The sequence below is a fragment of the Calypte anna genome, chromosome 3 (assembly GCF_003957555.1).
Source record: "Calypte anna isolate BGI_N300 chromosome 3, bCalAnn1_v1.p, whole genome shotgun sequence".
In the NCBI taxonomy this organism is placed as follows: domain Eukaryota; kingdom Metazoa; phylum Chordata; class Aves; order Apodiformes; family Trochilidae; genus Calypte; species Calypte anna.
The window spans coordinates 94,841,296-94,864,091 of record NC_044246.1 but is presented as its reverse complement, the minus strand read 5'-3'; the positions used below and the strand labels follow the sequence as shown (position 1 = coordinate 94,864,091).

General features: G+C 40.6%; 1 protein-coding gene across 2 annotated transcripts; it reads left to right on the top strand.

Annotated features, from left to right (window-relative positions):
- The first annotated feature begins 13,706 nt into the window (after positions 1-13,706).
- CLN8 (CLN8 transmembrane ER and ERGIC protein) lies at positions 13,707-20,370 on the top strand. 2 transcript variants are annotated; one of them, XM_030448108.1, is made up of 3 exons: positions 13,707-13,901; positions 15,260-15,921; positions 16,313-20,370. In XM_030448108.1, exons 2-3 carry the CDS (start codon positions 15,379-15,381, stop codon positions 16,625-16,627), a joined length of 858 nt encoding a protein of 285 aa, XP_030303968.1. In that variant the 5' UTR covers positions 13,707-13,901; positions 15,260-15,378; the 3' UTR covers positions 16,628-20,370. The 2 variants fall into 2 exon arrangements, with proteins under 2 accessions (XP_030303968.1, XP_030303969.1); XM_030448109.1 differs by having other exon boundaries at positions 13,799-13,953.
- Positions 20,371-22,796: the final 2,426 nt, after the last annotated feature.

The window sequence follows — 22,796 nt, the reverse complement described above, 5'->3', positions numbered from 1 at the left end:
ATTTCTGCAGAATTAGCTTCTGATCTCTTTTCCCATCCTATTATGCATATGGCAAGAGATCTGGGCTAAAAGCAGATACGGCATCAAGCCACTTGTTCCTTCAGGGTTGCCAGCCCCTGGAGAAACATCACTCATCTGCTTGAGAAATGCAAAATAAGAAACAGAAGTACAGCCTCACTTGTTGTCTAGCTTAAATTTTGCTCTTCGTGTAAAGAAGGTGCTCTTATAAGCATTCATTTTAGAAGATTTAAGATTTGGCTGTAAAAGATTCCCTTCAGACCATCTCAGGCTGTTATCCTGCCAGCAGAAAAGCAAACATGCTACAAACTGAACTGTCATAGCCTGCTCTAGGAAGTCAATCTTTAAGACATTCTCTCTCCAACTTTTAAAGTAGTCCTATGCCACCTGACCTTTCAAGTGTGAGCAGGCCAAGATGCAAGAAAGGAATACCAGGGGGACAATTAAATTACTATGGCATGGTCATGCTGGGAGATGGACACCCAGGAGCACTCACATGGCTTTGGATAAAGGGCACTGTAAGAAGAAAAGGTTTGTAGTTTGGCAGCAAAATTTTGGGGATGTGGCACAGGGAAGAAAATAGGTTGCTGTGGTATGGAAGAGAAAAGATGTTGAGGTTATCCACCCAAGGGTAATGAAGGAGCTGGCAGAAGAGCTCGACAAGCCTCTCGCTATCATCTACCAACAGTCCTGGCTCACTGGGGACATCCCAGATGATTGGAAATTGGCGAATGTCACGCCAATCCACAAAAAGGGCCGGAAAGAGGACCCAGGAAACTACAGGCCCGTCAGCCTGACCTCAGTGCCTGGCAGGGTCATGGAACAGATCATCCTCAGTGCAATCACACAGCACCTGCAGGATGGGCAAGGGATCAGACCCAGCCAGCACGGTTTTAGGAAGGGCAGGTCATGCCTGACCAACCTGATCTCCTTTTATGATCAGGTGACCCGACTGGTGGATGAGGGGAGGGCTGTGGATGTGGTCTACCTAGACTTCAGCAAAGCCTTTGACACCGTCTCCCACAGCATCCTCCTGAAAAAACTGTCAGCCCGCAGCTTGGACAGGAGCACCCTGCGCTGGGTTAGGAACTGGCTGGAGGGCCGGGCCCAGAGAGTGGTGCTGAACGGGGCTGCATCCAGTTGGCGGCCGGTCACTAGTGGTGTCCCCCAGGGATCAGTGTTGGGCCCAGTTCTGTTCAACATCTTCATTGATGATTTAGATGAGGGGATTGAGTCCATCATCAGCAAATTCGCAGACGACACTAAGCTGGGGGGGAGTGTTGATCAACTAGAAGGCAGGAGGGCTCTGCAGAGGGACCTGGACAGACTTGAGAGTTGGGCTGATTCCAACGGGATGAGGTTTAACACGGCCAAGTGCCGGGTCCTGCACTTTGGCCACAACAACCCCATGCAGCGCTACAGGCTGGGGACAGAGTGGCTGGAGAGCAGCCAGGCAGAAAAGGACCTGGGAGTCTGGATCGACAAGAAGCTGAACATGAGCCAGCAGTGTGCCCAGGTGGCCAAGAAAGCCAATGGCATCCTGGCCTGTATCCGGAACAGCATTGCCAGCAGGTCCAAGGAAGTGATTCTGCCCCTGTACTCAGCCCTTGTGAGGACACACCTTGAGTACTGTGTCCAGTTCTGGGCCCCCCAGTTCAGGAAGGATATCGAGGTCCTGGAGCAGGTCCAAAGGAGGGCAACCAGGCTGGTGAAGGGACTCGAGCATAGACCCTACGAGGAGAGGCTGAGAGAACTGGGGTTGTTCAGCCTAAAGAAGAGGCGGCTCAGGGGAGACCTCATCGCTCTCTACAACTACCTGAAAGGAGGGTGTAGCCAGGTGGGGGTTGGGCTCTTTTACCAAACGACTTTCAACAAGACAAGAGGGCATGGACTTAAGTTGTGCCAGGGGAAGTTTAGGTTAGATATTAGAAAGAATTTCTTTACGGAAAGAGTGATCCGTCATTGGAATGGGCTGCCCACTGAAGTGGTGGATTCTCCGTCCCTGGAGATATTTAAAAAAAGACTGGATGTGGCACTCAGTGCCATGGTCTAGCAACTGCAACGGTGGTTCAAGGGTTGGACTCGATGATCTCTGAGGTCCCTTCCAACCCAGCCAATTCTATGATTCTATGATTCTATGATGTTATTTTGCAGTAGCAGAAGAAAGGGGAGGTGGCACTGAACTTAGATTAGAGGGATTTGAGAACTGGGCCTGAGGGTATTGCAAAATGGAAGCAGGGAGTGGATGTGACAGGAGTGTTTATTAGACAAGGCTGATGACACTGATCCTCATTGTCAATACTGTCCCCGTGCACACTCCCAACTGCTTCTTCCCTGGCAAGCAGATATTGACAGTGCAATGGTGCCCATTAACATGTGTGTACAGTAGCAGGTTATCTGTCCTTTCTGTTGAGTAATCACTGCTCAGCAACAGCTAAAACTGGTTTACTCCAGGATTAATGTTTTTTGTTGAGTGGCTGCTGCACTGTAGATGTCTGTTCATAAGAGTCTAGTGATGGTAGTGGAGTGTTGGAAAGCTGAAGGCCATCATGATTCTACTGGATATTTAAATTGCCTTCTGTAGATTTAGTTGTAATTTCTGTCTCAATGTCCCTTCATTCTTGTTGCCTGGAGTCTTCTGGGAAAGACTCACATCAAACTTGGACCAGCAGTCTGCCTCACATTTTTTATGTTGTCCCTAGCTGTTCATGTGTCATCATCAAAAACAGCCCAGCTGTTTTTGTATGGTTCTGGCATATTACATCCCACTGGTTTCTGCTGTTATTCAGCTTCATTAATCTAACATCTGTTTGTGATCTGCTTTCCTAAAAACAAAGGTCACACAATATCATCTTACAAGAGCAAACTTTTTAAGACATAAGGTCTTCTTTTAAATAAAATAGCTATGCTATGTTTTCTTGTCCAGAATTGATGACACTACTTAAAAGCACAGTTTAATGGCTTCATTTAAAATTATGTACATGTATAAAGACTTTTCTCTACAAATATATACCTTCTACTGCTTATCTGCATGCAGATAAGACCCTCTGTATTGTGTCTGACCAAAAGTCCTTCAGAAATGTTTTAATTTCACTGTTTTCTCTTTCAAGAGCAGGCCAGCAGTACTCACAGAGCCAATTACAGCTGGATAATTGTTTAAAAATCTGTCAGTTCTCAGCTACAGTACCTCAGTTAAAAATTGCACTCGGGTGAAGAGTCTTAACACCTACTTATGTGTCTAATGGGAGTGGCAGCTGGACACACAAGCAGGCACACTGTGAATTAGTGGGGACATCAACAGCTTTATCACATAGGGGATGTCTGCAGAGCTACCCTAGTTAGAAGTAAGACCATGACTCCAGGCACAAAGAACATAGGAAATACCTCCACAGTAGTGTTCAGAAAACAGAAATTTAGCAAGAAATTTGGAGATCGCTCTGTTAATCTTTGTGTGCATACAGGGACCTAGAAAATAGAAATAACATTTTCATAGTATTTTTCTTTCGTTGCTAGTAAAACAACTACTAAAATATTGTGTCCAAAGGGATAACATTTCAAAAAATTATTGATGAAAACTACAAAACTTGTTATAGATTGCTTAATCATCCTAAAAGCATGATCTATTTAAATGATCAAAGATTAAAGGCCCCTTGATCACAATTTATAAATGCCAAATCTAGCTGTTGAAGGTATAATGAGATTCAGTGACTGGGAGATGAAGCTAAACTAATTCAGACCATAAATAATGCTTTCATTAGTTATCCGTGTGCATACTAACTTTTGAAATAATCTATCAAAGACTGCCTGTCACTAAAAAGAATTAATTTAACATAGGATTTTTATTTGATAGACATGTTTTAATTCAGCAACATCTATTGGACTTGAAGGAAATGAATTAATGGTTGTCCAGTGACCTGTGTTAATCAAAAGGCTGGAGTAAATAATTGTAAAGCCTTTATTAATTACTGGCTTCTTCAATTTATCCACAGCAAACAACAACCTCATAGCTTGGTTATTTGTTGCAAGGCTTATATCTCAATTTGTTTAGCCTAATCAGAATATCAAATTATCCTTTGCAGAGGGTATCTCCTTCCTCTCACAGCCAGCACTGGAACACATTCTGTCCTCTAAATCATACTTCCAGCTCTGTCAACAAGCCCTCAGTCACATTGGGATCAGACAGGGACATTCTCACTGGCACTGTCGTTCAAAACGATTACAAAGAAGGTGACATTATTTGGCGCTGTAACTATATCCTTCTGAGAGATGTCCATGGCAGTTTTATTACTGTTGCACCTTTAAAATGCATAGCAGCACAGCCTGGGAACAATGTGCTCGTTTGTCAAGATAATATACATCCAAGTGTGCTTCCTGTTAAGCTCACAGTCAGGTGTTTCTGAAGCCTAATCATCACTTTGCCCTTTTTTTTTGGCTGGGGGTGATTCACTTAACCTCTCTGTGGCTGTGTGTCAAATGACAATAATAATCTGCTTTCTGGAGGTTTGGGAGCATGAGGTGACATTATGTAGGTAGTGCACTGTAACTTGAGGTTACATCTCAGCATTGCAGAGCGTTCAGCATAGTGCCCTGTTGTTCACCTGTATGAATGTGATGACTCTGTCTCATACAGGACAGCTCAGCTTTAGTCTCAGGAAGGGACATTTCTTAGCAGCGAACATATGTCCCATTCTTATACATTGAACCTGGATAAAACTGGATAAAAGCATTGGCATGACTCACCACACTTACCACATAATGAACCACCATACCATAATGTTTGTATGGATTACTCTCAGCACTTGCATTAACATTTTCTATTTCTTTTTTATTAGTTCCTGGCAGCTACTGGCCTCATTTCTGGTACATAGAGGTAATAAGAACTGTATTTTCAGGGAGAAGAATGTTTCAGTTTGCTGATGGTTTCAGCCAAATGACAGAGTACTTTGCATTTGGTACAATGCTGTGTTTTCTTCTCCTGCCAGTTATAGGCATATCATACACTGGCCTAACTTAAGGTCCATGGTCTGTGGATTTGCTCCAGGATTTCTCTTTTGTAAAGCTCTTACACTGGTTTTGCTACCATTAAGAACTAATACTTTATGAACTTTTACATATGAAATTGTGCCAAATGGCAGTCGCAGAAGTCACCAGTTAATTGTGGAGAGCCAGATGCTAGATGCAGCTCCTTCTCCAGCTCCAGGCTATGTGAGCTAGAAGGCCATTATTGTCTCTTGCCAGATGCTATAGTTCTCTCCCAGCTGTTTGCGTAGCTTCTTGTGGAACTGTTCCTTACCTACATGGAGCTAAATGTAAGAGGTCAGAAAAGGGTTCAAAGTTCAAAGAAAACTGTTCACAGTAGCCCAGAAGCAAATTAGACATAGCAGCGAACTGCAGTATGGTGCAGTATGGATGTTGGGGGAGGGTGTTGTCTTCATCTGAAGACAAGAACTTCTCCTAGCACAGCCAGATCTTGGAGTCAATGTGTGCCCCATATTAGTTTTGCTTGCTTTCTCATCTGCCTAAAATAAGGAACAAACTGGAAGTATGATTTTCCTCTAACAGTTTCTACCTATCCCAATCTCATCTGCATATTTCTCCATTAATGCTCAATTGCCCACTGAGCACTCTTAAAGTTCCCTTCTTTATTCTTTTTCACTCCTCTCTCACTTCTGAAGACACTGGCCTTGATGGTATTGTGATTTCTGTTATGCCACAGCACCACTCTAATTAATACTCATTCCTGACTCTTACTTTGAAAAAAGTTGGAGGTGGTTTCTCATTTCCATTCTTCAGGTCTGTTTGTGAAAACTTTACCTTCTGTAACAGATGAGGTGTTTGCAAGTCATAATAACTCAAGTCACAAAAATTTAATTTAATAGATTGCACTTCAGTGATTTATTGCTATAGCAAATATATTTCCTTCTTCCATCAATACCAGCTCTGTATTGAATATAACATGGAGAATGGGGAATGCATAACCACTTAAATGGGATAAAATAAGAAGTGTGTATTTAGGTCCTTATGGTTGGGCTTCAGGCAAAGCTGGTATTTTATTACTTATTGCTGTTAAAATACATTGTGGATGATCAGATTTCTTCAGAAATCTGTCATTCTGAAGTACTCAGGGTATTTTTTTGTCTTTGAGTTTATCCTCTTCAGCACTGTTAATGATCAATCTGATTCTCCTGGCATGCAGTTTTAATTGCAGTGACTTCGGCAGAATGAAACAATAACCTTAGCAAATGGAAATCTACTGCCTTGTCAAGGCAGAGTCCCTTTATACGTGGTAAACGGTTGAATGCTCAGCAAACTCTACTGAAATTATTTCATGAGCACACCTGCTATCTCCTTGGTGGTCAGTTTGATTTCTGGTAGTGTAGGTAAATTTGCATTTCATTTTATAGGGAAAAGCGAGCTCACTGCTGAAAGACCTTAAGGGAGTTTTCATTCTGCACAGCCATTTTACTCCTGTCTATTCCTGAAATGGAAAAACATTTCCAGAGGGATCTTTTATTTGACCCTTAGGAAGCCTGGAATTGCCTCAATACCACATCAGAACTAGAATTATTTGGCAGCTAAAAAACCTAGTTTCTGGCAATAGCCTGTCCATTGGAGATGCTGGAACAGCAGAGACCCTACACCTTGCTACTGTCAAAACTTTCTCCCTGTAACAGAGGTGTTGAGTAACTAATTGGCTTCTTCTGTCTTGAGTTTGTCTCTTTTTTTCAGACATTTATTTCATTTGGATTCCTTATATATAAGATATTCCTGATGCATGGGGGTTTGGGTTTTCTTTTTCAAGTAACTGGTAAGGAATTAGGATAATTGTTTTCAAGAACAAGAAAACCAGGCTGACTTCACAGTTAGAAAAGTCATCAAGTTCTGTGCAAGTAAGAAGATAACATCTAATAAAAAGTTTATTGTTACACAGAGGCTTGAGTCACTATCAGTGTTCAACTGGAAAATCATGCAGATTATATTATAATTTTCCTTGTGCTGTGTTTTCAAATGCATGTCTTCCAAAATAAAAGGATGCAACAAACAGTAGCCAACACCCATCCTTGACAGTGTGTGTGCACCTAGTGGACAGATAAAGCATTGTGCTGTAGCATCATGATTTTCAAAGAAAGGAGGGTGGGTATGTAACTGTAGCATAGCTTAGCCTTCAGACCACTAAGAACTGGCTCCCTCCATAGACCACTGGTTACCAGTGGGGCTGTGCGGCAGCCTAACCCTTTGAACGTGACAAAATATTTACACATATAGATAAAATGAATCATAGCCTCAGTCCACAAAGACTCATGTTTTTCACTGTGGGAAATTCCACCAAAATCAAGTTGGATGTAAACTTTTCTGAGAACTAGGCTTAAAAAGCCTGTTTGTGCTTCTGATTGGCCATTACTAATTGCAAAATCAAATTATTTTTGAGAGAGAAGCAAACAAAGGAAACTTCTTTCTGGTGATTTTTTCAGCACTAAGTTTCTCTCATACTTCAGTAACACATTACTCCACTTATCTTCATGACTCTTGGCAACTTCAACAGTGAACTGCTCCTACAGATGCATCTGGCAAGGTGCTGTTCTTTTTGAGCTACCCATAGTAACTAATGGACCCGTAAGTCAAACAGGATAGACAACTGTTGTTTTGTGGTCCAGCCTTTCATTTTGTAGGGTGTTATTAGTAGTTCCTTTCTACTGTTTTTATGAAACTTTTAAGAAAATATTCACTTTGGATGAAACCAGCCATCTGATTCAAAAGGCACTATGAAAATCTCCTGTGGGCTAATGTGCAAAGGGTAAGATTACATAAAAGCTTATTTTCTTTAAATTTTACTGGTTTTTGATTGAGTGTTTTCTTTTAATTTCATTAAAGTACTCTAAAGATCACTAAAATGGTTTGTATCCGTAACCTGTTATGATTGGTTTCAGTGGGATTTTGATTAAGATTGCAAGAAAAAGGAGAGAATAAAAGGGCAGAGAATTCTCTGCACATTTCTCTTTCTTTTATTTTCACTCCTGAAATACATTCTTTCATCTTTGTGGATATGTCACTTGTGAATGGAAGCTCTGAGGTTTTAACCATTCATACCTGACAAAGTTACTATAGTATGCAAGAGTCTAGTGAAATGGTGTAAAGGCCAGTTTATATTTCCCTGAAAGTGACTGTTCTGGAAGAATGGAATACAAAGAAATGAAAAAAGCCCACACAGGGCCTGACCACAAATTGTTACAAATGAATTCAGCGGTCATGTGCTGGATGATGCTTCTGTTTCAGCACACCACAAAGTTGTTATAATGCAGCTCGCTGCAGAGTGATGAAAACTCTAGGCTCATTTAACACTCTTGACAGATTTGTGGTAGACATAAAATTCTCGACTCCTGACCACTGCATATGAAGCTAACTTTGGAGACAAAGGAGGTATTAGAAAGGTTTTTCAGAACTAGTTAAATTACAAATTCTGTTAACTATTAAAAAAAAAAAAGACAAACCAAACAACTGGAAAAATGATGTTTACTTACACTAAAATATGTTTGTAGAATGTATTTGTAGGTATACAAATTTAAATGGTTAGAATCTTCTTATTCTAAATGAATTTAAATAGATGACATAAAAAATTATTTCCATCTTTGCAAGTCCAAATAACCTGCCATGAAAAAAGCTTATTCTCAGCTGTTGTTTTAAACATCTTAGATTTCTTCCAACCAACCCTATTAATATGTTTTGACAAACTTAGATTTTATTTTAGCTTGTTCTCCATTTCTAATATTAACTGTTGCCTTATGCTGTTGTCACTGTTGCGCAGTACTGCAGCTTTGTGAAATACCTGAATCTTACCATGTGGATGAAGCTGAAAACAGCAAAATTGCTTGTCACCTTCCATCCCATTTCCTGTATGGGCTGCATATTCCAAGAAGTCATTTGAATTGTTGAGAACCTTGTCAATATGATGGATTTGCTGTCATTTCACTGAAATCCCCAAAAGTAAACTCAACAGATTACTGCTGAAGCCACAGAAATGTTCCCAGTTTCTGTCCACCGCTGCCAGGCAGCAATTGTAAGGTCCTTGACTTCATCTCAGATAGTTTTCATAGGAACCATTTGAAACTGTCTACAAATACAACTGAAAGATGGTGTGAAGTGGTAATCTGGGATCAGATCTTTGATATAGACCCGCAGCTAAGCCAGCCACAGACTTCTCTGCTCCTAACTTTACAAACATTATTTTGCCTGCTGGTAAAATCCCAGTTTCTATTCAGGTGAGACTACCTGGAGCCAAATGAAACTCCATAATGATAAGCGTATATTCCATAAGACAGACACAGGATTTTCCTTTCATTCCTGAAGAGGCATTGGAGGTACCTGTGTGAGAAAGCAGAAAGAAGGACAAGAGTTTCTGGGTAAACCTGAAACACCAGTTACACCAACCATTATGACTACAGCTGTGAAGCAAGAGAAAATTACTAAGTCAGAATAACTTGTTCCAGTGAACACTGTTAAGACATGTAGCTTGGTGAAGGAGGAATAAAAAGGTTCAACTGCTTGTATTATCATCTCATGGTAGTTACCTGAAGCCAACCAGATGCAGCCAAGGAACTTAGATACAGGACTGCAGACAGTCAGTATTACTCTTTATTATTCCTATGGGGTAAAAGAAGTGGTTATAGTGTCACCAGTGATGCTGGGCACTGGGAGGTGAAAATTCTCAGGGAGGAGGAAAATAAGGCATGGACTGGACAGGGCTATAACCAAGTTAGGGAGAAAAGGGAGAAAAAACATATGATGAAATTTATTCAAACAGTGAATCAAGAGACATGTTTATGGTACACGGAACACAAAGAGAAGCTTGCAAAATAGCAAGAGAATAAGAAAATTTTGGAATGAGGTCTGAACATAAGGCAAAGAAGAGGTGGAGCAGAACATCTTATGCATTGCAGATTAATTGCAGGGCTATTGGTAAGAGAGAAGCTGCGATTTAGATAAATTCTTAAGTGAAATGGTTGGACCAAGCAGGAGAGAGCTTGAGAGCATCTTGCATGAAAACAGAAATACATTAGGATTTGAAGAAAAAAGGGTAGGATGTCTCACCTTGAGTGGAAGTATGGAGAAGGAAGAATGAGAAGGGAAGAAATATTAAATGAATGATTGCCAGGGGCTGTACTTACTGAGGTCCAATTAAACAGTGAACAGGGAACAGCCAAATATCACAAGGTCTATATGGATATGATAAACATCCTTTACTGTATCTATACCCAACAGAGTATTTTAGTGAGACTGGGATATACAGCACTACTCAACAGTGGTTGTATACCCCCAGAATTTTCATAACATGTTCATCCAGTAAAGCAAAATGGGGCATAATCTTGAGAACGACTTGAGAGAGACTTGAGAGACTGAATCTCCAGTTCTTCTACATAACTTAAAATATCTGGAAAGACGGAAGCACACCACAGCTGGTAGCTCAAAGCTACCTGTATCTGCATTTTTAAACATGTTGGCAACATCACGTGTTTCAAAGTAACTATTGTCACTATCTGTTCTGGAGCATAAGATATTGATTAACTAATTTAAAAATTATCGTAAGTGAAAAAAAAAGATTTTTTAGAAACTAATGCTCATTCCCAAGTATTGAGGAAAGCGAACCAGCCTTGGTAGATGAAAATGTTATGCAATGACTTTCTGAATCCTTGGCACACATGAAAGCCTTGTAATATGGGTTTTCTGAAAGAAGTTGAGTATGCTTCCTACTAGCTGAGAACAAAAACGTTGTAAACAAGCATGTTCAAAGTGCTCCTTGAAATAACCCTAGTTTGCATGTAGGAATACTGCATAAATACTCACTGGACATTAATCAGGAGACCTTGAGAGTATGTGTAAAACATTAACAAAGTGAGATGACACATTCAGAATTGACACAGAGTTCCTTGAGGCAATCATGCAGTAAACCTCCCACAGATCCAAAAGCAAAGCTCCCACAATTATCAGTAAAGCTCCCATAGATTTGAGCACAGACTACAGATTAGTGGGTGTTAATAGGAAAAAAAAAACCAGTTTATAAAAAGAATTCAAGAAGTATGTCACTGAAAATATATGATCATGTGACAGTGCACAAGGATATGCATGGATCTGTGTCTATAAATATGTAAGCTTTTCTAAAACTTGGAGAAGAGCTAAAAATCTTTCAGAAATCAACAAAGTCGTGACTTAAGATTTTAGTAAACTTTTCGTCCTCTTTTTGGAAGATTACCAGGTCAGGTTTTATTTATACTTATAGGACTTAGTTCAACATACAGTACCACATATATCAAGTTTTTGGTACTCTGGAATTAAAAAAGGAATGAAGACAACCTAAGGCAGTAACTTCATTTCCTTCATATCCTACTTAGAGGATGAGAGAGACCTATAAAATGGTCAAGCCAACATGTCTATGGATATTTTGGGAGATTGTGTGTACCAACATCATATTCCATGGGCAGCTAGCATGTAGCCATGTTGTTTCAAAATGAAAGCCCCCACGTGGGGGGCTGTACAGATGTAGCCCCTGAGGAAACAAAACACTGGTGTTGTAAAGTGCAAAAAAAAATCACATTCAGTTCTTCACTGCAGGCAAGCACTACCGAACCAGCATAAAGAGGCTCTTCACTGCAAGGGGTGGATCATCCAGACTGTAGGCAGAGCTCTCTGCCTGAAGGTGCTCTTTGCTCTTCCAGCCATGGCATTCTGAAGATGCCAAGCCTTCCAAAACCACAACAGGGCAAATAGTCAGGAATTCTAACTTTGGACTAGGGCATAGTATAATATCCAGCCAGAATGTCTGTAAGAGAATTGAATATGGCATAACATGGGATATGAGCCTCAGTGCAGGAAGAACTATTTTGAAATACCTGAAGTGATTATAATTACCATAATGAGGCACCTATTTAAAACTTGTCACTAAGTATGGTTGTAGTATCAGTAGATTCAGAAAGTAACACTGAACTATTACATCATGTCTGTGACTGGTAGTAATTAAAACATGAGATTTTGCTTGAGAAAGCAATAAAGGCAGTGAAGAGATGGGAAATCCCCAAGAAATACAGCAGCTCATCTGTGATCTTGTTTCTTTTTTACAGTGTGATCACAGTTGCTTGTAAGTAAGTAAAAAAACTTTCCTGCCTCAAGGTGTTAAAATTTAAAGAAATTATTTAAAGACAGCTATGGAAACAATAGAATAAGGGAAAGACAAAACACATGCCTATGGTGCATCAGTTCCATCTTGTCACTTGGGACAGCAGTGTCTTCCAACCATTGCTCCCCCAGGTTTTGTTACCCAGATCCAGCATTTGTTAGGGAAAAGAGGTTATTAAATGAATACCCATCATCAGGTAGGAAGTCCACAGTGACTTGCCCTCCTTCTACTTGGCACCATTAAGGCCCTATAGCCTTTTTTTCCTTTCAGAATTAGAAAAGAGCGCTGACCAAGTCTTTCCAAAAACGCACTTTGTGCAAAGATGATTGGTCTGTATACAAGACCAATTTGCTAGCCATTGCTACATCATTAGAATCTCTGTCACTTGTTTGTGAGTGTGCTCTTTGCATGAAAGATCTACATTTGGCTGAAATGTCTTGGCCCACATTGCTGAGCCTGGACCTTCTGGGAAGAGGTGAGGTTCCTGGTGTGCTTCCACTCGTGACTCACCCCGGTGGCACATGGGCAGTGTCTGGGAGCATGGGCACGGCTATAGCCCAGCCCTGATGTCCCTTGGGGCTGTCTGTAGAGGAGCTCAGAGGGAAGGTGTGATGCCTCACACCCAGCACATTAAAAGGAGATACAAGTGGTAGATTTCGTTCTCAGATGTTTGCCATAAACAACTGAAGCTGTCAACCTGTGCCTAAACTGCTGAGGGGGTGGCCATATGAACAGATCTTACTTTTCGCAGAGCTCAAGGGTTTTGTCAGAGACTGGGTTTTCACATTAGCGATATTAAGCAGATGCATTAAACCCCTCCATCCCAGACATCCACCCACTGTGTCAGGACCCAGCTTTCCTGAGCACTCGGTGGCACTTCACCCTCCCGGACGGAAACTGAGCTCCCATCAGACTCCCAGGGCTGATTTCCCAGCTCAGGTGTCTTACCACAAGCAGGCCCAGTTTAGGATTTTGGCTGTTGTAGACTAATCCTTCATATAAAAGAAGCTGTGGTATGATTTTATTTTTTTTTTATATATATCACTTTTTGATGTAATCACCTAGTCCGTGTGGGGCTGAGCTTTCTCTGGTGGAAGCAGAGCCGTGGAGCCCTCCTGGTGTGGTTTCAGGGGACCTCCCCAGACGACGCTCACAAGATCCAGCTGGGCTGAGTCAGCGGGACGACAGCGTCAATTTTCACACGCACGGAAACAATCATACAGCAGAACTCTGCCACATCCATGTAATAGTTCAGTGTCTTTAAAGAAATTGGATAATTACCAGGTAAATGTGCTGGCTATGACATTACGGCTACCTTTTTTTTTTTTTAATATATATTGTTGAACAGGGGCCTGTTAAATATTATTAACTTTTCAGTGGTGGTGATGAGCCTCCTGTTAATGAAGAAAAACACCTCAAAAAGACTCCCCTCGCGTGTCCCCTCACCCAAGTGGTATCGCCACGACTTTCCTCCCCCCCTCCTCCCAGCAGCGATGGTTCGTGCCGCCAGGCCTGCGCGCAGGGGTGGTGGTGTCGCCTAGCGCATGCGCAGAGGGGCGCATGGCGGCTGCCCAGCTGAGGGTGGCTGTTGTCGGGAGGGTGGCGGGACGGGGCGGGACGGACTGGGGGCTCACGGCAGGCCGGTGAGGGGGGCTTGCCGGCCGGGGCAGTCCCGGAGCCGCGAAGGGCCGACCCACCATCGTGAGCGTCGTTGTAGGTGAGGGGCGGCGGGTGTGAGCGAGGCCTGTGTGCTGCGTCCGGCCCCTCAGGTCTGCGTGAGGGACTCGCGGCCGCGGGGACAGGGAGCGGAGGGACGGACGGGACGGGGACGGGGAGAGGTGTTGCGGCCCTTCCAGGGCCAAGGCTTGCCGTAATGGATCGCGCTGTTCTGGGCCTGTTCCTGCTATAGTATTGGTGTGTTTTGCCTCTTTTTTTTTATTCTGGGAGTTTGAGGGGGGTTGAGAGGTGCTGCTGGGACCCCACCTTCGTGTTCGTGTTGGCGGATGCGGGGCCTTCTCCTTCACCCTTACCCCCCCCCCTCACCTTCCACCCTTCCCGTCTTGGAGAGGGGCATTTGAGATCAAAGTTCAGCATGAGCGGGCCCGCACAGGGGCTGGGTTGTCGTGGCATTTGCTGCATGGTAAAGTGCGATAGGAGCATCTCACCAGGGGCTCTGGATTTGGTGGTCGTTGCGGCTTTTTCGTCTCGCTTCCACCGAACACCCGAGCGCTTTGTGGTTCTGAGTATTCAAAGGCTGTGCTGGGTCTAGTTTTCATGCTGATATTGTTTAAGTTGTCCCTTAAACGAGCTGGTATTCAGATATTTCAAAATTATCTGTCTTTTTCCCTTCACACGAGTCTTTGTTTTTGAACTACGGTGTATTCAGGAAGTTTCAGCTAACTTGAGGCACTTAATGCTGAGCTGTTCAGTTAATTACACTAATGTTGTTAATAATATGTATTAATGTTGCTTGTCTGCATTCCATACTCTTCTTGCATTTTTGGCATGTTTTTTTTTGTTGTTGTTGTTCTTTTTGAGGTTTTTTGCTGTTGGAAAGTGATTTAATGTTCAGAAACTGGTTGCAAAGTCTTGTTTTGAGATACAGTCTTTGCAGTAATTTTCTGTGTAAGTGGTCCTGCTTACATTTTTGTATTTTTGTGTCCCAGATCTGTATATGAGATTCTGAACGGCACCCAGTGTCATAGGAAGTGGTGGAAAATAAGTGAGGGGGATGCAGGAGTGTAGGAAAAAACAGCACACTTGCTCTTGAAATTCAGGTTTAATAAGAACAGGCTTTACTGCTTGTATTTTCTCTTCCTTTTTATTGCTTCCCTGCTTGTCCCTCCTCAAGTTTTGTTTCAGTGCATTACTTTGTACTAGTACAGATTTTGCAGGCCAATTGCTAATCTTAAAGACATCACTTAAAGTTTCTTGTCTCTCTGCCTTTGGCTTTGGGATGACTGCCTGATGGCAACAGGTCCAAAGCAACTGCAGTAGGAGTTCTCTGTGGTTCAGTTGAAATGTATATGGATGACTTAAAAATTAACTTTTTTTTTCTTCTTCTTCTTGTTCTAGATGGAAGATTTCATGGTTTCTGATTTGCATAGTAGCAGATTCTGACTAAGCATAAGGGAGACAGTAGTGTGAGAAGTGGCAAGCCTCTTGCAAGGCTTTGCTCTGTAAAAAAAGAAGAAATGAATCCTACAAATGATGATCAAGTGTTTGGGACCATCTTTGACTGGGACTATCTCTTATGGGAAGTTCGTCTGACGCTTTTAGCTGCTGGTTTTTTGATCTACTTGGGAGTGTTTCTTCTGTCCCACTGGTTGTCTTCATGGATAAGTAGCACTTACCGTGCTTTGTATGCAAAGGAGAAGGTGTTCTGGAATATGGCTGTCACACGTGGTGTGTTTGGACTTCAGAGTTGTGTTGCTGGGTTATGGGCTTTGCTCATAGATCCCGTTTTTCATGCTGACAAAGTGTATTCTCAGCAGAAGTGGAGTTGGTTTAACTGTTTAATAGCTGCTGGATTTTTCTTGCTTGAAAATGTAGCTGTTCACATGTCCAACATTATTTTTAGAACATTTGATGTGTTCTTGGTAGTTCATCACTTGCTTGCTTTTGGTGGCTTGGCTGGCCTAGTGATTAATGTCAAATCTGGACATTATCTGCCTTTGATGGGAATGTTGCTGGAGATGAGTACTCCCTCAACGTGTGTTTCCTGGATGCTTTTAAAGGTAAGAATGCCATTATTTTCAAGTTATGTCTGTAACAGTCGTCATGTATCTTGCTTTACATGCTAGGTGATCTGTGTGGTTTGTCTCAGAAAAACTGCTTTCATCCAACTGATGTTCATGTTACTGTGATACCTGCTTTTTTTTGTGATGAGACATCTGTAGTTCTCCATATAGGTTTATGTTACAATGTGTGCAGGTGAATAGTGAAATGGTATGGATTCAGTGTGAGTTTGGGATGCTGTATACGTGCAGAATATTACAGCTCTGCATGGAAAAAATGCCTGAGAATGTGTTCATGTGAAAGCTGAATATTTACATTATGGCTTCCTTAGTGCCTTAACTTGATATAACAATCTCACTTCTGCATACTTTCTGTTCTTGTTTTTTCTAGGCTGGCTGTGCTAATACCTTATTCTGGAAGGCAAACCAGTGGGTGATGATCCACCTGTTTCACTGCCGCATGATTCTTACTTACCACATGTGGTGGGTGTGTATTTTCAATTGGAATTCGGTCGTGGAGAATCTGGGACTTCTTCATTTTATTGTTTTATTCTCAGGATTATTTGCTGTTACGCTAATACTTAACCCATACTGGACATACAAAAAAACTCAACAACTCCTCAGACCGACTGACTGGAACTTTGAAAAAAAAGCAGTGGAAAATGGAAAATTAAATGGTGAAACACATGAAAAGAAGAGGATGTAACATTGAAACAGCTCTAGTGGAACAGTGCAATGTGAAGTAATCATTTGCCCATGAACTAGATGCTTTTGCAAGAAGCTAATTAACAGAGTGATTCCTTGCTGGTAGTATTCTGTATGAATATGCAGAAGTATTTAAAAGCATTTTTTGTGCTTCATCTGTACATGCACATAAGATCTTCAACCTCTTAGTTATGAATTTTGCCAATGATTTTGTCAAGTTGGACTGTATTTCATAACTGGGTAGCAACATGCTGTCTAAAGGTATCCTTTATCCTAATGCTTCAAAGTGACTTTACAGTTAATTTGTCTGTTAAGCTCAGAGTGAGTCAAGCTTAGCTTGAATCCTATTTCACATATGTCATAGATACTGATACTGGAAATTATGTTGTTTTTCAATTATGACCCAGGTTTGGTATGCATGGGTACCTAGTTCATATGTGCCATTAAATCATTCCAGGTGGCTGAATTGATCAGTGGTAGAATGCAGTCATGGCTGGGTTTGTTTTTTTTCTTTTTGTTTTGTTTTTTTTTTTAAGTGGGCTTGAGGAAGATAATTGTTCAAGTGTTCACTGTCAAAGGTGTAGTTTTCAGGTTGCCTTCAGTGTGGGAGGATTTCATATCCTCCACAAACGTGCATGTAAGGATGCAGGCATTCATTTTACTGTTGGTCTTGCTAGATTATCATAGTGGTTCCTTCTGGACCTAAAGTCTGTGAAATACAAGAGACAACAATAGAATGTTTGACTCTGTTTCATCCTTGAAAAGTTTGCTGGTTGATGGATAATATTTTCTTTGTAGGTCCCACATGAGCTGTAATGCAGTTAGTTCCATTAGTTCTTCTGTTATGGTTCACCTTATTTTTGGAAATTCTCTTAGTTGTAGAGGATTTTAGAATCTAGAGGTGACTCCTCTATGGAGGAGAGGCTGTTAGCACCTCCTTTGGGAGTTGAGTTGTTAGAGTATTTTTATTTTACTTCAGAGAACATGTAAAGCAACTCTAGCTATCATTTGCACTTTATCTGCCGCATCACTAAATCCTTCCTTGACCAAAGGGAATAGGATTGTTGTTTTAGATAGAGACTTGGCAAACTGTAGTGGGTGTTCTCGGTAATAGCACTGGTCTGATGGTTTCTGGCTGAAATGTTAGACAGCAGGTGAAGGTATAAAGATCAGGACAGAAAAGAGTGACGCCTAGTGGTAAGAGAATGACATAAGATATTAATTAGTTTTGCTGCACTGTACTAGTAGTCAAATAAAAAAACTTGTAACTTGAAACTTTGTCATATAGTGTGACTTGACTGCTACACAGATTTATTTTCCAAAATAGTAAGACTGGGCAAGCCCAAGCTATGAAGAATTTATGCCAAAGCATGTGTTAGAGGCTTTGTTTACTGAACTGTGGTAGACCATACTGTTTTAAATGTGTAAGGGCAGTACTGTTTGGTGTAAACAACCCCCTTTGATTAATTTTTTGTGAGAATATATTTGATTTCATTGTGAGTAAAGGGAAGAAGCTAGCAGTCAGGTTGCTGTGTTTCCTAACTGTGGAAGAGTTGTTCTATGAGAAAGAGGAAAACTTACTGTTAGGTCACAAATGTGTAGCTGGATCTTGATGGAAGTGGTGAGTATTTGAAACCACCTGCTCAAAAGTAGGCTGAGTGGATGAAATTAATTGCAGCAGCTTCTTTCTGTTTTCCTGCTAACATTCAGCAGATACAAATCTTAAATTTTTTACTACCTTCTGTTTTTTAAGCAGGCCAGAATTAAGTTGCGGTGTTCTGGCAATGAAGCCTGTCTAAATGCCATCGTATAGGTACCTCCCCTAAGGGTTTGTGTGTGAGACAGTAATAGTAAAAGTATTTTAAGAGAAAGCAAAGTGATAAATTCCTCAGGAACAGAACACAGATATATGATCCAAATGCATATCTTGCAGAATATAGAGCTCACTTGCAGGAGTTCCAGGAGGGAATGCAGAGGATAACTCACCAGATACCTTGTAAGGAGCCTTAGCCTTGTAAGGTTTGGATTCAATAAAATAAGGTAATAATTTTGAAAATCCCAGGTACAGAAAACAGAAGCATCAGAAGAAAAATAAGTTTGGGCCAAGTGTTGTTATTCCTACAGTTACTAGGTAAAGGAGGTAAAGTTTCTTTGTCTTAAATAAAAGGGTGTGGAGAGTTTGGGTTAGTGTCTGTTGGTCTAAGAAAAATGAGTAAGTGTGGTCCAAGCAGCCAAGTGGATGGTTATGTCAGTGGCACCAAGCTTCTAAAGTTTAATGATTTGTATTATTAATTCCTGTAATGTTAAGTGGGTTATAAATCTGCCATTTAAAGTATCTTGTATCATAATAAGGCATCTTTTTAGTATGCAATTTATTGTGAATTTTTTCATGCAAAGACTTCTTATGACATATCTCAAACCTTTTGCATGTCTAACAATATAATTAACAATACCTAGGGGCACCTGCTTATCTAAACCCTGCTAGAACAGGAGAGCTGTGCATTAATATTATTTCTGTTGGTTTGAGAGGTGAGGGGATTTTACAGTCCAACTAGAAATACAGAAGAGTACAAAGTATACTACAAAGATACAGACAACCTTCCTTTGTCATCTTGATGGCCTAGTATGGGAGCTACCAGTTCAGTTACAAAGCCTTTTTTTTTTCTTTTTTTTTCTTTTATTTTTTTGAGTGTTTTCTTCATTGCCCTTTGGCTGCTCCCCTCGAGAGGATTTTCTGGTTTATGATTGTGGATGGCTCATTGCTCTAAAACAGTACTAAAAAGTTTTCTATATAAATGAGGGGTTAGGTGTCTAATTATTCTTACAGCTAAATGCTGCTTTTCAATCCAAAGGTTGACAAGCTATCATTTGTTTATAAAATTTGTTTATGTGAAACTAATCCCAGTGCTGTTGGGCTTGTCTTACAAGGCCTCATTTGTAATCCAATGGTAGAAAAATTCAGAGTCAGCTTCAGGAGTGGCTGGATCCAGTCACAGGGTGTGTGCTGCTGCCGTGATGTGGAAAACTGTTGCATAATACTTTTTTGGGTAACTTTTGTTTGCTTTGGTGACTATGAGAGATTCCATCCTGATTTCTTGATAGACAAGCTTATTGAAGGACTGTTGTTTGTGTCACCTTTCTGGCTGAAGCTTTTTTCTTTTTTTTAACAAAAAACCCCAATAAACTGTGATGAAGGTGAAAATGTTTGGGTAGGTTTTTTGGATTTTGTTTTGTTTTGTTGCTGTTTTACTTTTTAAAGAAAACCTTCAAGATCTAAGACACCCTGGGCCAGGCATCTGGTTCTTACTGTCTTCATACAGCATTCCTAATGCACAGTTTACATCTGCCTCCATTTGTGTCCTGTCTTACATTTTTTCTAAAACCTGTCATTGTTTCCCCGTCCACCTACCAATTTTTCTATAATATTTTCTCTTATTTGCAGTACTAATCATGTTGTTGCAGCAGTTGCTTTACCTCAGTGATGTCTTACATGTTTTAGTATGTCCTGTCGGGGCCTTCGTTCACTAAATACTTGTGTCCACATTTTTTAGTGTTTTTTGCTTTTTCCTTTTTAAATGTCATGTACAGTTATAAGACACCTTTCTTAACCTCAGGGAGACTCCCACTTAAAGTGAATTTAGAAATGTTAAACGAATTCAAGTCTGCTCATGTACAATATAACATTTTTTGGACGATACATCATCTTTACACTGTGTACATAAATAAAAATATTTTATTGAATAATTATCGACTGTGATTTTCATTTATTGATTAAATAATGCCTATTATTTTTTAGTTCCTGTCTGTATCTTAAAACAGTTTTTGCATTGCAGGCACAAGACAGTTTTTCACTATGTGGACAGTCAGACATTGTAATGGTCTCCCAGGGGAAGTGGTGGAGGATGCCCCTGCTTTGGAAAGTTTTAAGTCCCAGCTCCATGGGCTGCTGAGACATATATAAACAATAATATTAGAAGGGTTGGGCCAGACATTCTTGAGGTCCCTTCCAACCTGACATTCTATTACACTGTGATGACTTGTTTATTTCTAATTATTCTGTTAAACTTGACAAAGGTAATGTTATATTAGTGGAAATAGCTATAAAACCTTGTAAGCTAATGTCTCTTCAACATGTAACACATTATTAACATGAACAAGTTTAGTTACATGACTAAAACACTAGAAGGGGTGCTACATAGGTAAGTGTTTTTAAAAATGGTTAAAAAGCATCACTTGGGAATGACCCTTCTGTCTTGTATATTTCAGGTGTGTGGTATATTTTTGCATTAGGCTCTTAACTGTGAATTTCATAACCAAACTTCATTTGGTACCATCTGACACTTCACAGTTTAGTATGAAACACCCTAAATTTTTTTAAAAAACAACACCAAAACTCACAACAAAGTTGTGTCGCTGCTAAATAACAAAATACAGTTTTAAACATCAAGCATGTGTATCTTGCATAGTGCTTTGCAGTAATTAATTTCTGGTACCTTTTAGCATTAGTGAGTTAAAGAAAATAGTGAAATTAATGGTATTTTAATTATTCTTATTATAAAAATGCACCGTTGAAGTGACTGGCTGGCATAGTTTTTCTGGTTGACTCTGCATAGAACTCCCCAGACTAACAGAGGCAGAAGAAAGATGTCTGTGTATAAAGCTCCACTGACTGGAATGTGTGTGGGTACAGACTGGGATGAGAAGAACAATGCATAATAGTATCTGTATTAATAAAGTCCTTTAAAGTTCCTTTTAGAAATTATTTTTTAAAATGCTATTTATATTTTGCTTTCTAGATGTTTTCGATTAATAGGTAAATACATTTTACTTAGTAGTTCTTACCATATTCCCAGAAGAGTATTGGAGCATGCTGTGCTGTGATGCAGTGTTATCCAATAATTACAATATTTTGATCTTGAGTCATGGTACTGCTATTTTAAGTTGATAATTTGGAACAAAATATAAGTGACTCATTAATTTAGTAAACTGTGCCTTTTGCTGTATCTGACAGCCCTCAGACGGATTTCCAGTGTTGGAAGGGACATTGCATGCTCTAGATCTGACTGGCTAATTAGTGTGTTCTGCTAATGGTAGTGGCACAGAGTAGAAACAAGTGTTCTTGCACATTGTGTCTTCCTGTTTTCTGTAAGTAAAAGTGCTGGGTAAAGTGGAATGAGAAACATAATGATGGAGCAAATGTGTAAGTGTGTAGCAGTGGTCAAGGTGGCAAAGGGACCTAGCTTGAAAAGAAGGGAGTGGGGCCTGCTCTCTTTTTCACAAAGAGGAAAGCAAAGAAATCAGCTGTGCCCTTGCTTGCTGCTGTTTGTGTGTGTGAATGTTCTGATGAGTCAGCTAGGGTCACTTCTGAGTCCTTCAGGATGTGACCTGAGCTGACTGAGTGGTAATTTAATACTAGCTTTATCAGATAAAGGAGGCATTACTTCTGGTCTGCAAAACTTAACTTCCACATGTAAGTAAGGAGGATTTTCTTTTTAGCTGTCTGTTCCTTCGAATGCTTATGTGTTAGAGTGCCATATAAACTGGCACTGTTCTCACCACTATGTTTTCTGACACGTAAAGACATATGAGGATATACCTTGTTTTAGTACTAATTGATTGTGGCAGCTCAAGGTGCTCACTCTTCCTGACTTATATTGCTGTTGCTATATAAGTCTAAAGCTTCCCTCTCCTGCTTTGCTGCTTCTGCTGCCAAAAGCACTTTGCCTTCACAAACGTTGCCTTTTTTCACCAAAACTGTGCTCACAGAAGTTTTAGCATGTATCTTGCACATAGCAAGGGGTAAATATATACCTGGAAAGGACTTGATTTTGTAGAAGGCAGAGGGCTGACTTTCCTACATTTCTGGACCATGTAGTTCTGTAGCGAGGGCCTTTTAAGACCACCATGGTGATAACTACCTTGAAAACAAAGCAATGCCAGCAAAATACAGGTGTACATAGAAGTGGTTTTAATAGAGTAGACATGGAGCATCTAACATGAGCTTGGTCATCTTGTAGGTTTACAGGAAGAAACTATATCCTGGAAAGCAGCAGTAGCCTTGCTTGGGTGTCATAGGAAATAAAGATGAAAAAAAAATAGGAGGCTTTGGGATGTGGCAGATGAGATTGGTTGTTATATTGTACAGTGCTGACGAGTTGCATCTGGACATT

Coding starts and splice junctions, on each gene's coding strand:
- CLN8 (XM_030448108.1), top strand. CDS start 15,379: ATGAATCCTACAAATGATGATCAAGTGTTTGGGACCATCTTTGACTGG. Junction 15,922..16,312: donor TTTCCTGGATGCTTTTAAAG/GTAAGAATGCCA, acceptor TGTTTTTTCTAG/GCTGGCTGTGCTAATACCTT.